Source organism: Hyaena hyaena, unplaced genomic scaffold (genome assembly GCF_003009895.1).
Source record: "Hyaena hyaena isolate Hyena2069 unplaced genomic scaffold, ASM300989v1 scaffold_1063, whole genome shotgun sequence".
Taxonomy (NCBI): Eukaryota; Metazoa; Chordata; class Mammalia; order Carnivora; family Hyaenidae; genus Hyaena; species Hyaena hyaena.
Genome location: NW_024081688.1, coordinates 412,018 through 427,276, shown reverse-complemented (window position 1 = coordinate 427,276; position 15,259 = coordinate 412,018). Strand labels below are relative to the sequence as shown.

The following is a 15,259-nucleotide window of genomic DNA, read 5'->3' as shown; positions in this document are numbered from 1 at the left end:
AAATCTTGCTGTGGAGATGGTATTGAAACCAAAACTTAAAGCATGAGAAGGAAACAACCACACAAAGAATCAGGGAGAAAAAAAATGTATTAGGCAGAGACAATGGCACATGCAAAGCCAAGGAAAAAAGTTTGGCATATTTGAAAAACAGAAGGTCATAACATTTCTAGTATACTGAGCAGGGACCAACTGACAGGGCTTCATTGTACAGACATGGTAAGGAATTTGTATTCCAGGTGTGTTGGGAAGCCATGGATAGACTCTAAGTGGTGGAGTGACCTGACCAGAGTTTTGGTTTTAAAAACATCATTCTGTTTACCTGTTCAAGAATGAATTGGCAGGGAATAAAAACCAAAGTGGGTAAGCTTTGAAGCTGTCTGGATATGAAATGATGGTGGTTAGATTAAGGTTTGTTAGTGGAGTTGGAAAGGAAATGATAGATTTCATTTGTATTTTGAAAGTAGTGTTGACCAAACTTACTGATGAATCAGGTGAGTAAGATAAGGACAGGAATTAACATGGAGCTACCAAATAGACCCCTGAGTGAGTAGGTATGCCATTTACAAAGTCAGAAATTATGAATTTTGGAGTGATGATGGGGTTTGTGGGTTCCCAGTAGTTCATTTTTGCTTTTGTTTCCCTTGCCTTCTGGAGACATGTTGAGTAAGAAGTTGCTGCTGCCAAGGTCAAAGGGTTTTTGCCCGCTTTTCCTCTAGGATTTTGATGGCTTCCTGCCTTATGTTTAGGGCTTTCCATTTTGCATTTATTTTTGTGGTGTGAGAAAGTGGTCTAGATTCATTTTTCTACATGTTGCTGGCCAGTTTTCTCAGCACCATTTGCTGAAGAGACTGTCTTTATTCCATTAGATATTCTTTCCTGCTTTGTCAGAGATTAGTTGGCCATATGTTTGTGGGTCCATTTCTGGGTTCTTTATTCTGTTCCATCGATCTGAGTATCTGTTTTTGTGCCAGAACCATACAGTTTTGATGATTACACTTTGTAATACATCTTGAAGTCTGGAATTGGATGCCTCCAATTTTGGTTTTCTTTTTTTGGGGCAAAAAGGTGATTTTATTAAAGTACCACTCGGACGACCTGTGGGAAGAAAGAGCTTCACTGGGGTTGTCGTACTATGGCTGGTTATGTAATAGAGACTTGGGGAAGGTAAAATCAAAAGGGAAGTTTTCAAAGAGACTTTCATATGCTAAAGACTGACATTACTAGAGGCCTAGCTATTGTCAAGCTAAGGTGGTTTTTCCCTCTAGCAAAATATTAACATTAAGATAGATAGTAGGCAGTTCCTGAAGAAATACTACACTCTGTATTTGCCTCAAGTATTTGCCAATGGGCTGCAGGTTATAAAGAAATGTAATTTTACCTGCCGTTTTCTTCTTACCTTTGTTCCCCACATCACAATGGAGGGGATGGTGATACAAAGGACTCTGGGAAACTTGAGTCTATGGGTTTATGGAGATTAGGCTATTTATAAGATTGCCTTTTTCTCGTAATTTACTAAGATACTCATAAACTGATGGAGACTGCCCTGCATGACTATGATCTCTATCAGTTAGCCATTTGTTTTCTTTCCTTTCCTTTCCTTTGTTCTTGGGCATCCAGGAGTACCTGAGGAATATCACATATGTCCTACCTGAGGGTGGGGAGTGTGCTAGCTTGTGTTTGGCCCTCTGCCTGCCTTATGGTCCCTCATCAGAAAGACTTGAAGAACATGCAGTTTTCCACTTTTAATGTGTTGGATTTGAAATGCCTGTGAATTATTCAAGAAGAGACATCAAGTAGGCAATCTGAAATTCAAATTTGGGCTTCAGAGGAAAGATTTGGGTTGGAGATATAAATTTGGAAACGTGACATTGTGATTTATAATAAGAAATATATTATTTGTCTTCTGGTTTCTGGCACAGAGCTCCTAAACCCTGAGAATTTCCTGAGTGAGGAGTGCAAAAAGTTGTTGTTATGTTATGTTACATTGTATGTTACTTTTGTCCCTACCTAAGGATGAAAGGGTTGGAATTTTCAGTCTCACCCTCAGACCTCTAGAGAGGGGAATGGAGCTGGAGGTTGAATCAGTTGACAATGACCAGTAATTTTATTAGTTTTGCCTATATAATGAAGCCTCCATAAAAACCCAAAGGACAGGATTCAGAGAGCTTCCAGGTTGGTGAATGTGTGGAGATTCAGGGAGGATGGCTTGCCTGGAGAGGGTATGGAAGCTTTGCACCCTTTTCCCATACCTTGCACTATGCACCTCTTCTACCTGGCCATTTCTGAGTTATATCCTTTTACAATAAACTGGTAATTGAGTGAGTAGACACATTTCCTGAGTACTGTGAGCTATTCTAACAAATTATTTGAACCTAAGCAGTGAGTCATGGGTATCTCCAGTCTGAGGCCAGTAGGTCAGAAGCACAGGTAACAACCGGGTCTTGAAATTGGCATCTAAGTGTTGGGGGGAGAGGGTGGCACGGATATTTTAGGACTAAGCCCTTACCTTGTGGGATTTCACTTTATCCCCAGGTAGATAGTGCCAGAAGTGAGTTGAATTGTAGGACACTCAGCTGGTGTGAGAACTAAGCCCACTGCCCCAATCAAAGGAGGGATGTGGAGACTCAGAGCACAGTGAAGCAAGGCTTTAATCAACACTCTTGCAAGAGTAGGTGGCAGTTACAACAGGCAGTTTATTTCCTGGTGTGTAGTCCCTCTCCTGATTCCTCATTGGCTGAGTACTACAGAGGTTATAGCCTTACCAGGAAATCACCTATGCACATGTAAGGCCAAAAAGTAGTCTGTTTGAAACAAATGTACATTACTTGAGGTGACCCAGAGACTTCACTTCTTTGATGCGTGCTCATTGCAAAGCCTGCAAAAAATAAGCCAGTGAAATAGACGGGGGTGAGGAAGAAGAACCAGGAAGTCAAGTGTCTTAAGGGTTTGGGACTGCATTGTTGGGGGGCAGTTTGTACATATTTCCAATAGGTTGTAAACCAATTCTTACTAGACAGCACAGCTTTTATTTTGTATTTCTCAAATGAATTATCTCACTTACTGCCCACAGCTGGTATCTGGAAAACTGCTTGTTTTTGAGGGGAGGCCCCTCCCCCTACATACACATGTGGGAAATGAGTGCAGAATCCAAAATAGGAAGGCATTACATAGAAATGATATTTGACGCTGTGAGAATAAACTAGCGAGAGTATATAGAGAAAAAAAGTGCCTAGGACTAAGACCTGGCAAACTGCAATATTTAGAGAATAGCTAATTCATCACCTCAGTAAGCCTGTGGCCATTCATTTGTTTTTCTACACCTAGGCCACTATATTGCCCAAAGTGTTACTTTGAATCAGAGTATCACACTTGACAGAAACAGAAAGTAAGCTAACAGACATTCAGGGCCAGTTGGACTTACCTGACTGGTCGTGACTCAGATGGCAGTCGCTCTTGACATCTCTCCTTTCTCACTGCAACACCCAGCAGAACTGCCATGACCAGTTAACTCTACATTGGAAGCCCGTGTTCTGCCTCCTTTTGTCTAAGATGCTATGATTGCTCACCTAGGTTAGTGTTGCATCTTCTTAGCTAGCTGTGCTCCTAATATTAGCTCCTCTAGTCACTTCTCACTGTTGCTTTAAAACACTTTAATTACTTCTCATTTGTTTTAAAAATAAAGGGACAAAAGCATCAGCTTCTGAGTTAAATCCCTGTGTTCAAAGAATTTTGAGTGTTGTTGTCTAATGAATTTTAGGAATTGGTTTATTGACATTAGTGAAGTGAATTTTATATTTAGTTTTTTCAAAAATTAAACTTTGATCTTTTAAAGTAAAAGTGCATTTCTACAAAGACAAAAGATAGGGGCACCTGGTGGCTCAGTTGGTTGAGCGTCAGACTTTGGCTCAGGTCATGTTCTTACGGTTCATGAGTTGGAGATCTGCATCGGACTCCGTGCTAACAGCTTGCTCAGGGCCTGGAGCCTGCTTCGGATTCTGTGTCTCCTCTCTCTGCCGCTCCCTTGCTCACACTCTGTCTCTCTTGGTCTCTCAAAAATAAATAGATGTCAAAAAAAATTTTTAAACATTTTTTAAATGTTTATTTTTGAGAGAGACAGGGTGCAGGCAGGGGAGGGGCAGAGAGAGAGAGGGAGACACAGAATCCGAAGCAGGCTCCAAGCTCTGAGCTGTCAGCACAGAGCCTGACACAGGGCTCGAACTTAGGAACTGTGAGATCATGACCTGAGCCAAAGTCAGACGCTCAACTGACGGAGCTACCCAGGTGCCACCCCTCCCAAATTTTTTTTAAATGATAAAAAGCTACAGTTTAATATAAAATTGTAAAATAAATGTAAATCAGAGCCTATAAAGCTAATTATGTATATGTATGTTGACTACTTTTTATCAGGTACATCTGATGTTCTTTGTACAAAACATTTAAAATCCTTACCCTTCTTTTACTCTTTCACGTTAGTAATATTCATCATAATAATGAACTCTATACATTATTTTCTAGCTTATACAAAAAATATAACATTATATTTTAAAATTAACTTGACGTCAATATCATAAATGTTTATGATGCAATTGTTCTTTTTTTGTTTTTTGTTAAGATTAATTTTGAGAGAGGGGGAGAAGTGCAGAGAGGGAGAATCCCACTCAGGCTCCACAGTCAATGAGGAGCCTAGTGTGGGGCTCAAACTCACCAACTGATATCTTGACCTGAGCTTAAAGCAAGAGTTGGACATCTAACTGACTGAGCCACCCAGGCGCCCGTATGATGCAATTTTCTTAACTTGAAAGTTTTTTTGACATGTCTCTAACTAATAATACATAAGCATTTTAACTTTAAAGGATAATTTTGCATTATGTTAATGAATTATAAGAATTTTCTTTCAAATCTTATTATTGATGTACATCCTTTACATACCATCTTATTATTATTCCTTTATTTGGAAAGTTTTCTAGGCTTGCCCTTCCCAGGCATATTATATGGTAATATTTAGTTGTTAGAAAGTTTGGGAATAAAAAGTTAACTGAAATCCAATAGAATAGATCGCTCTTTTAATCAGTGTAATCTTCCACATATTACTTTAAGGACAAAGAAATATCAAAGGAAAATATGGCTAGCAGTAAACAGATAAAAATTTAGTCTTAGGATTCCAGAATCTATTCTCTCCTAAATTAGACAGTAAAATTCCTGATAAAAGAATAATGACTTTTAGTTTTGTAAAACTAAAATGCCAAATATAGTGCTTATTTGTAAATGTTTAAGGTAAGGGAATGGATAGCCTAAGATACTTACACATTAATCCAGAGTTTACTCCTCCTTTTATTTCTTTACTAGCTAATGAGAAATAGTGTTGAAAATGTTGTCATAGTTATGATTTAGGTTTAACCATATATAAAATTGTTAATGAACATAGCACATGAAATTCACCTACAGAAAAGGTAATTTTAGCTTGATGCTTAGGTTTATTTATAGGAATTGTTCCTAAAGGTTTTAGGAGGATAAGTGACTTCTTGTAATAAGAAAAGGTTTTTAATTAAGTCTATTTTGAAATCAAAATCTTAGATTATGTCTTATATATTCCTTTCAATCAAGTTACAACTATATCTAATGCTTTCTTTATATATAGCTGCTAAAGTATTTCTTATTTTTATACATTATTTCTAGAGACAACTAACATATTTTATTTTGCTGTTTTGATTTTTAAGACTGCAGAGAAATCAGGCCAGATTGAAAGATCAAAGAATGTAAGGCAAAGACAAAATGATTTTAAGGTAAGTTAAGGATAAGTTTGTAGACTTTTTCACAAGGTAGGATTTTCTCAACCAAAGTTGCTAGAAAACTTTATATGTATTCAAACTATTCGTCATTGTTAGGCAGATTCCTTTAGTTGATTTAATTTGATCAAATGAATGACTTTTAATGCAGTTATACTTTGATCATTGTCTAGAAAATGATTCAAGAAGTAATGCACTGTCTTGTGAAGTTGATCCGCGGAGCCCTGCTCCCACTTAGCATCCCCGAGTGTGGACTGAGGCAGTATGGAGGCTGGGAGGTGAAGTCTGAGCTCTCAGGACCGTGGCTGGCTCATGTCATTCAGACCATAAGGTAAATATGGAATATCTTTTTAAAGAAGAATATCTTCTAAAAAGGAGTAAATTTTTTTTTGCCTTTTTGAAAAAAAGAAAAACATGTTCAACAAAGAATTTTACTCTGTCCTTTTGCCTCTGTATCCTCTAGTACCTGAGCTCCTAAATCTTCCTGTTGTTTATGTTTGATAAGAATACATACTGAATGTATCTTTTTTATTATTTAATTCAGTGTTACTGTTGTATTAGAATTACTGCTATGGTCTTACTTTCCCCTTGCTTTCAGTATAATATTGTAGCTTATAGCCTCCATAATGCATCATTATAGAATGGCCAAACTGATGACAGAAATTGCTTTGAGATCCCAATCTACTCACTTTTGTTTCGTTGTGTCTCTTTTATAGGCTTACTTATGAATCATTGACTGCCCTTGAAATTCCTAATGACATGTTACAGACTATCCAGGATCTCATTTTGGATCTCCGAGTACGTTGTGTGATGATCACATTGCAACATACAGCAGAAGGTATGTTAAGAGAAATTGATGACATTTGCTGGACAATGATTATCTGAATATCCCACCTCTTTCTAGCTCCTAATCCTTGAAAATGAGAAAATTACTTTTATGGAAACTTGAATATTTTAGATCACCAGAAGCTGCTCAATAGAATTTTTTCCTTCTTTTTTTTTTTTTTAATGTTTATTTATTTTTAAGAGAGCAAGAGACAGAGCACGAGAAGGGGAGGGGCAGAGACAGTGGGAGACACAGAATCCGAAGCAGGCTTTCCAGGCTTCGAGCTGTCAGCACAGAACCTGAAGTGGGGCTCGAACCCATGAACCATGAGATTATGACTGGAGCCTAAGTTGGATGCTTAACTGACTAAGCCACCCAGGCACCCCTAGAATTTTTTTCCTTCTTTGAATATCTTTTCAAATCTATTTACTTGAGATGCCAGACCATGCATAAATTAAGATGGATATATTTGAAAATATTTAAGGATATAACATCCTTATGACAAATGTTAAGTAGAAAAAGTATAGTATAAAATGAATATAATGGATGATCCCAATTTGAAAATGTGTGTACATTTTAAATATTTAGAAATATCAATGTAAAATCAGAAGAACACTAACTAACGACAGTTTTCTGTATAGTAGAAGTTTTAGACGATGCTCATTTTCTCTATACCTTTTAGAATTTTCAGGAAAAATTTTGTACACACAATCACAAAAGACAAGGTTATCTTTACAAAGCCACCTTCTGGATATTAAATTTTGCCAGAAACAATCAAGAACGTCATTATAAATGACATAAGCCATAATTGTCACCAAGACTTTTAAGTAAGAAGGTTACATCTCTAAGAATTGGTGAATAAATATACTGTGTCAATAGAAAAGGAGTAGAATCCAGGTGGGAAACAGCAGTGTCCTCTGAATTCATTACCTGCTCCCCTCAAGGACCTGAAACAGCCTGAAATGCTAAAGGTTTGGACAAGTAGCATTCCTTTAGCCAAGTGAGAATCAATCTGCCAATCATCAGAAGTATATAGAATTAAAATATAAATTTTTCATCAGGTATTTTGTGAAAAATATTTTGTAGCTTATTTTGTACATATTAAATATCAGTGCTCTTTGAATAAGTAATAAGCAGTTGTCAAAAGTTGTCATTAAGCCAACTCCAAATTGGGCAAGATTGATTTATATTAATAAAAAACAGTCTCCAGATTGGGCTAAATTTATTTATATTAATAAATAACAGTCTCCAAATTGGGCTAAATTTATTCATATTAATATTGTATTTTTAAAAATCCAGAAAAATAATACACATTTAAAAACTTGAGTCTACCAGAAATATGTCTTATACCTATTACCTACTTCCATTTTTTTCACAACCTATATAAAATAATGAAAAACCACAACCTTTATAGATTTTTATTTCTATAAAGTTCAATGAGAAATTATAATAAAAAGTACTTGTGTGCTTATTTTCCCCATAGAAATAAAGAGATTAGCTGAAAAGGAAGACTGGATTGTTGATAATGAAGGACTGACTTCTCTTGTAAGTTTAAATACTTTTTGATGATTAGTCATTAGTGGATATCATATTCAACATAAGTGGTTTTTTTTAATAGGGAGCATATATTCTTTGCATTGTAATTTTAAGTCGTTTGTGGAAACAGAAAAATAAACTTCAAAGTTTTCTTTTTCAGACTCATTTTTGCATAACACTACATTTTTATATTTAAAAAAATAAAAACAGTGGATTTCTTTTAGGGTGCTCTTTCTTCATCATGTGCCAGTGTATTTTGTTTGCATTACATTTTAAAATAGATTGTGCTTCAATTGTTGGTGGGAATGCAAACTGCTGTTGCCGCTCTAGAAAACAGTGTAGAGGTTCCTCAAAAAATTAAAAATAGAATTACCCTACAACCCAGCAATAGCACTACTAGGAATTTATCCAAAGGATATAAGAGTGCTGAACCATAGGGGCATGTGTACTCCAATGTTTATAGCAGCGCTATCAACAATAGCCAAATATGGAAAGAGCCAAAATGGCCATCGATTGATAAATGGGTAAAGAAGATGTGGTTTATATATACAATGGAATACTACTTGGCAACGAGAAAGAATGAAATCTTGCCATTTATAGCGGTGTGGATGGAACTGGAAGGTATTATGCTAAGTGAAGTCAGTCAGTCAGAGAAAGATGGATACCATATGTTTTCACATTCATATGTGGAATTTGAGAAACTTAACAGAAGACCATGGGGGAAGGGTAGGAGAAAAGAAATAGTTTCAAACAGAGAGGGAGGCAAACCATAAGAGACTCTTAAATACAGAGAACAAACTGAGGGTTGGAGGGAGGGGTGGCAGGGGAGAGGGGAAAATGGATGATGGGCATTGAGGAGGGCACTTGTTGGGATGAGCGCTGGGTGTTGTATGTAAGTGATGAATCATGGGAATCTACTCCTGAAGCCAAGAACACTTTGTATATATACTGCATGTTAGCTAACTTGATAATAAATTATATTTAAAAAATAAAATAAAATAGATTATGCTTCATTCTAAGTTGCCCAGTAACTTGAATTTTTCAGAAAAGCAGAATAGAAAAAAACAAACAAACCTCTATTCCTGACCCCAACCCAAAATAAAACAAACCAACAATAACTGACCTCTCCAGATATATACTAGGTCAGGCAGGCAATTATAAAGATGGTCTATCTATTCATTTTAGAGTCATCATCTGTTTAGATGGGACTTACAGATTTTCAAAATACTTTTGATAATGGTTTTCATGATTTATCGTGTTTTCACATCTGTCTCATCAATTCCCACCCACGATGATTCTATAGGTGGTGTGTCAGTTAAATTGACATTCAGCTGCTAAAACATCCAGGGTCTTTAAAGGAGATGGGAGTTTCCTTTTCTTCTTGAAAAAGTTTCTTTAATGTTTATTTTATTTCTGGGGTGGGGGAGAGAGACAGAGAGAGAGAGCAAGAGCAAGCATGAGTGGGAGAGGGGTAGAGAGAGAGGGTGACACAGAATCCAAAGCAGGCTCCACTGAGCTATTAGCACACATAGCCTGACACAGGGCTTCAACTCATAAACTATGAGATTATGACCTGAGCCAAAGTCAGATGCCTAACTGACTGAGCTACCCAGGCACCCCAAATTTCTTTTTCATCTAACATTAAAGGAATTAGGACTGGTTTGGCAGCTTAATCATGCAGTCAGTACACAAGGCTCCTTCTGATTTTGTTCTTTGTGATTCTTATTGTGGCTTCTGTCTCAGGATGGCCTCATGATCACAGGAAGGCCATTGCAATTCCAACCACCATGGCCTTATTTCTGTCATGAGAAAAGGCCAGCACTTTTTCAAGAGCGGTAGCTGACAATTCTTCCTATATCTAATTGGCTAAAATTGATTCACATGCCCATCCCTGTCTGTTGTGGAGGCTGGAAAAATGGCTTTTTTTTTTTTTTTTTTTTTTTTTTTTTTTTTTTTTTTTTTTTTTTTTTTTTTTTTTTTTTTTTTTTTTTTTTTTTAGCAGAGCACTTTGCTAATCCCAACAATTTCTGTTTTACCTTAGTAAGAAAAATGGAGAAAATAAATCTGGAGGAGGGAGTCAGGTTTCTGCCTATTTAGTAGATGAGAAAACTAGAATAAAATAGTTTTGACTTGCCCAAATTTACAAAATAATGGTGAATAGAGATTGTTGAGACATAATGATCTCATGTAGTATTTCTTCATTTCTTCAAATTGCTGCACTTTTTAAAATAATTGCTGTACTTATTGAGAGCCTCACTTTGGGAGTTGGAAAATTTTTGACAAATTGAAATTCTTTCCTCCTATTCCTCCTGAGTACCCTAAAAATATACCTTTATATAACAATGTGGTTTAGAACACCAGTGCTTACTTCCAAATTTTTGTAAATTAAATCATGTTTGAAATGAGGGAAATTTATTTTTAATAAATCTATTTTAATTATATTTTAAAGAATTTGTTTTTAATAAAAATTAGTTTTATTTGGCTTATTCTACTTTTCATAATTATTTGTGCTTGTATACAAACTATCCTATAGCTAATTCTGTCATACTAAATATTTAGAGAAAGGAGATGTGGAGTAGACCTGCATGGTCCAGTACAGCAGTCATTTTAGACATGGCTTGTGTAAGATTCAGTATACAAAGAAAGAATGTAAAATATCTCAACTTTTTATTGAATATATGTTGAGACAATATTTTGTTATAGTATAACATGAATTATATTAAAATTTTTTCCATTTAATATTCTTAGTGTGTTTACTGGAAACTCTTAAATTATATATATGACTTGTGTTTGTGGCTCACAATTATACTTCTTATGGACAGTGATGATATGGAGGAAAATGTGCTGTACTGGATTTAGAATCATAATTTGGTTCAGTCCTTAGTTCTGTCACATAATAGCCATGTAATCTTTTCTTTTTTTAAGTTTATATATTTACTCTGCACCTAGTGTAGGACTGAAACTCATGACTTGAAGTCAAGGGTTCGCATGCTCTTCTGACTGACCCAGCTAGGCAACCCATTGGCCATATAGTCTTAAAAGAAGCCACTTTCCCCCCTCCCAGTTAGTGCTTATTTGGTAGCTGCCGCATCTAACTTTGGTTGTTTGATTATAATAAATAAACCTCTTTGAAAATACTTTGAAATGGTTACTTAGAAACTTGTTTGTAGGCAATTTAAAGTTTGACTACAATAACAAACTGTAACCATAGAATAACTAATTTCATATTTGTCACACATACAAGCTAGAAGACTAAACTTTGTCGATAGATGACCCATAGAAAGTTAACTTGTGGTGTTAGCCATTGTGTCATCTAGCCAGATGTTGGTAAAGAAATATGCTAACGTAGGGGTGCCTGAGTGGTTCAGTCATTTACACACCCAACTCTTGTTTTGGCTCAGGTCATGATCTCACAGTTTGTGAGACTGAGCCCTGCATCAATATTCATGCTGGTAGCACTTTCTCTCTCTCTCTGAAAATAAATAAATAAAAATTTAAAAAAGAAGTAAAGAAATGAACATTAAACTTTGCTTCACTATGTTATTTCAGCTTAAGTTGTTTGCTTGTTTGTTTATTTAGGTTTGGATTTTCCCTATGTTTGTTTTTATAGAGAAACAGAACAAGAATGAGGGGTCTAGAGGGAGAGAGAAGGAGAATCTTTTTTAAAAAATCATTTTTAATGTGTATTTACTTTTTTTTCCTTTTATAGTTTATTGTCAAGTTGGTTTCCATCTAACACCCAGTGTTCATCCCAACAAGTGCCCTCCTCCATGCCCATCACCTCTTTTCCCCTCTCCTCCACCCCCATCAACCCTCAGTTTGTTCTCAGTATTTAAGTGTCTCTTATGGTTTGCTTCCCTCCCTCTCCTTAACTATTTTTTCCTCTTCCCCTCCCCCATGGTCCTCTGTTAAGTTTCTCCTGTTTCTACAAATGAGTGAAAACATAATATCTGTCCTTCTCTGCCTGACTTAATTTCACTTAGCAAAACACCCTTGAGTACCATCCACGTTGCTACACAGGGCCAGATTTCATTCTTTCTCATTTCCATGTAGTTTTCCATTGTATATGTAGATAAACCACATCTTCTTGATCCATTTGTCAGTTGATGGACATTTAGTCTCTTTCCATGTAGTTTTCCATTGTATATGTAGATAAACCACATCTTCTTGATCCATTCGTCAGTTGATGGACATTTAGTCTCTTTCCACGATTTGGCTATTGTTGAGGGTGCTGCTATGAACATTGGGGTACCTGTGCCCCTATGCATCAGCACTCCTGTATCCCTTGGGTAAATTCCTAGCAGTGTAATTGCTGGGTCATAGGGGAGTTCAGTTGTTAATTTTTTGAGGAACCTCCACACTGTTTTCCAGAGGGGATGCACCAGTTTACATTCCCACCAACAGTATTAAGATGATGCCCATTAAGAGAATGAAAATCTTAAGCAGGCTCCATTTTCAGCATGGAGTCTAACTAAGGGCTCAATCTCACAACCCTGAGCTAAAATCAAGAGTTGGTCCCTCAACCAACTGAGCCACCCAGACACCCCTGAAGTAGTGTATATTTAATTTGAACCTCACTTCAGTGCTCTGAAACAGCTTGTTTGAAAGCATCTTGTTTTCTTCTCATGTTGAAAATGTTTACTGCTTATTCTGAGAATTTTTTTCTTCCATAAGAACTGGAATGATTTGTGATAACTCCTGTAGTCAGCTACGTTGGATGATTCACTGACAATATGCAGAAATAGCTCTGCTTCTTTTTAGAAAAAAGAAATATATATTTAGACTATCATTACCCCCAATTTAACTGAAACTACTAATTCAGTTCTCTGCTATTTCTTATCCATTTATTGTAGATATGAAAAGGAATTAAGAAAATCTAGTCCAAATATTAATGCAAGAAATTTAACTAAAGATTTTATTACCCACAGTTGAATTTTAAATTTAATTTTCACCATTATTATTTTAACTTCTTAGATTTTCCTACCTTTTGAGGCAGGTAGGTTAGAGGCATAAGGTCAAATATTTAACAAACATTATGCCTCTTGAAATAGTTCATTGTAGTTGGTATTTTATCCTATATTCTTTTTTTTTTTTTTTTTTGACTTAGAAGTGTTTTTTTTTTTTTTATGGTGCCCTCTGGTGGCTTCAAAGTGCAGTATTAAAATAACATTAAGGTTGAGGCAATATTTTGGTTTCATTAAGTCTGGGTTCCTTTTTGTAAGAAAATAAACTTGTTTCTTCTGTTGAGTTTTTATCCCCCATTCTCTTTTTAAAAATTGAAGCATGTAATGAGGAGAGATTCTGACTCCAGACTTTTGCACAGAGCTTTTTTTTTTTAATTGGACTGTATGCCTTATAAAGCCCTGTGCCTGAGTAAAACCCAGACTCTTAGCCTCATCTTGTACTGCTAAACTCATGCTTAGTGGTTGTGATGCACTGCTGTTCTTGTGATTCCTCAGTCTCTTTAGACTCTGCCCACCCTGGCCTGTACACATGTTGTCCTGCCTCCCAGAGCTCACCAACCCCTTACCTTATCTTTTAAGGGACTGTCTCCTCTTGCCCTTCAAGTCTCCACTTAAATGTTATCACTGTCTAAGGGAGCTCTTCTTTTACCATCCTAGTTAGAGCAGATTCCTCTCCATCATCACCATTTCTCTGAGTTCTCTCTTTTTTTTTCATGGCACTTATTCTAGTTTGCAATTGACTTATTTCTATTTTTTTTTAGTAAAAAGTAACAGTTTTGTTGATTGTGACTTTTATGATTGTGACTCTAATCCTAGAGTGTACACTTAATAAGAGGTCTTTCTGTCTTATCCCTAGAACCCCATCACTTAGAGTATGCCTGGCATAAAGGGAAACTTTAAGTACATTATGAGCTAACATATTAAGATTCATTCATACTTATCTTGAATGCCAGTTGTTGGACATATCTTCACTTTTTATTTTCTGATTTAATGTATATAAAAAATGACTACAATGACTTTTGAATTGAATATCCTGTACAAATCATTATTAGTAACATTGAATTTTGTTGAACAGTACCAGAGATGTGAAGGATCTGGGAGATTGAGCTCAGAATATATTCTCGAAGTAGTGTTTAAAATATAAACTTGTTATATCTGCTCTTCATCAAGTCATTTTTCTCTTAGAAGAGTAGAGTTTTTGAGAAAAATTTGTTATACCTGACTTCTGTTCTTTGTGAATTAGATGTACTTTAGAGTCTAAGATTCACCCATTTTTAAATATCAAGTGCAAACATGCCAAATCTACATCTTGATAGCTAGGAGATTATTTGTCAAGTTGTTCACATTTTTTTCCTTTCAATCTGTAAAATTGAGAGTTTTGGACCATAATTTGCTTCTGTTAAATGTCTTAATAACCAATGCTTGTTTTTGAATTTTAAGTAATGTACTTTTTTTTCCCCCTTCAGCCCTGTCAGTTTGAACAGTGCATTGTACATTCTTTGCAGTCACTTAAAGGAGTTCTAGAGTGTAAGCCTGGAGAAGCCAGTGTAAGTTTTCTATTAAATTTCACTACTATTTCAGACTTTCCCAGGAGCTCTTGGGAATCACAGTTGTAAATAAGTAATTTCAGCACTAGAAAGCTTTTCCCTCAGCTGCTTATTTGTTTAATTTGATTTTAGCTGTTGATTTCTTGTTTCCCAGATAGGCTGATGGAAGTTAAAATGTGAATGTTAATGTTGTAGGTAGAGTACTTAGAAATGTTGACACTTTGTATGCAGAGAGAATGACTGACCCAGATGTTGTCAACCAGCTCCATGCCAGTGCCTTACACAGGCCTCAAAACACTGCCCCTAGGGCAGCTCTTCATACTTTGTTTGGAGGGACAAACTGGAAGCAGTTTTCCCAGGAGTTAATTTTTTATATGGAACTTCACAAACAAAAAGTTTTGTTGTCTTAGCTAAATCCAAAAACTTTCATCAAAATTCTTCCTTATAGGTCTTTCAACAACCTAAAACACAGGAGGAGGTTTGTCAGCTAAGCATCAATATCATGCAGGTAATATGTAAAAGTACTGATGCCCTGAAGCCTGAAATAATGCAAATTATAGTAAACTTCCTGCTATTAATAATATATGTATGACATATATT

General features: G+C 35.9%; 1 protein-coding gene across 5 annotated transcripts in view; it reads left to right on the top strand.

The window, feature by feature from the left end:
- EXOC2 (exocyst complex component 2) overlaps window positions 1-15,259 on the top strand; it is a 317,437-nt gene that overhangs the window by 134,953 nt on the left and 167,225 nt on the right. For all 5 annotated transcript variants that reach the window (XM_039222094.1, XM_039222095.1, XM_039222090.1 and 2 more), the window contains 6 exons: window positions 5,718-5,783; window positions 5,960-6,117; window positions 6,503-6,624; window positions 8,096-8,157; window positions 14,579-14,659; window positions 15,108-15,167. In XM_039222094.1, coding sequence (XP_039078025.1) covers window positions 5,718-5,783; window positions 5,960-6,117; window positions 6,503-6,624; window positions 8,096-8,157; window positions 14,579-14,659; window positions 15,108-15,167 — 549 coding nt within the window. The remainder of the gene's footprint in view (window positions 1-5,717; window positions 5,784-5,959; window positions 6,118-6,502; window positions 6,625-8,095; window positions 8,158-14,578; window positions 14,660-15,107; window positions 15,168-15,259) is intronic.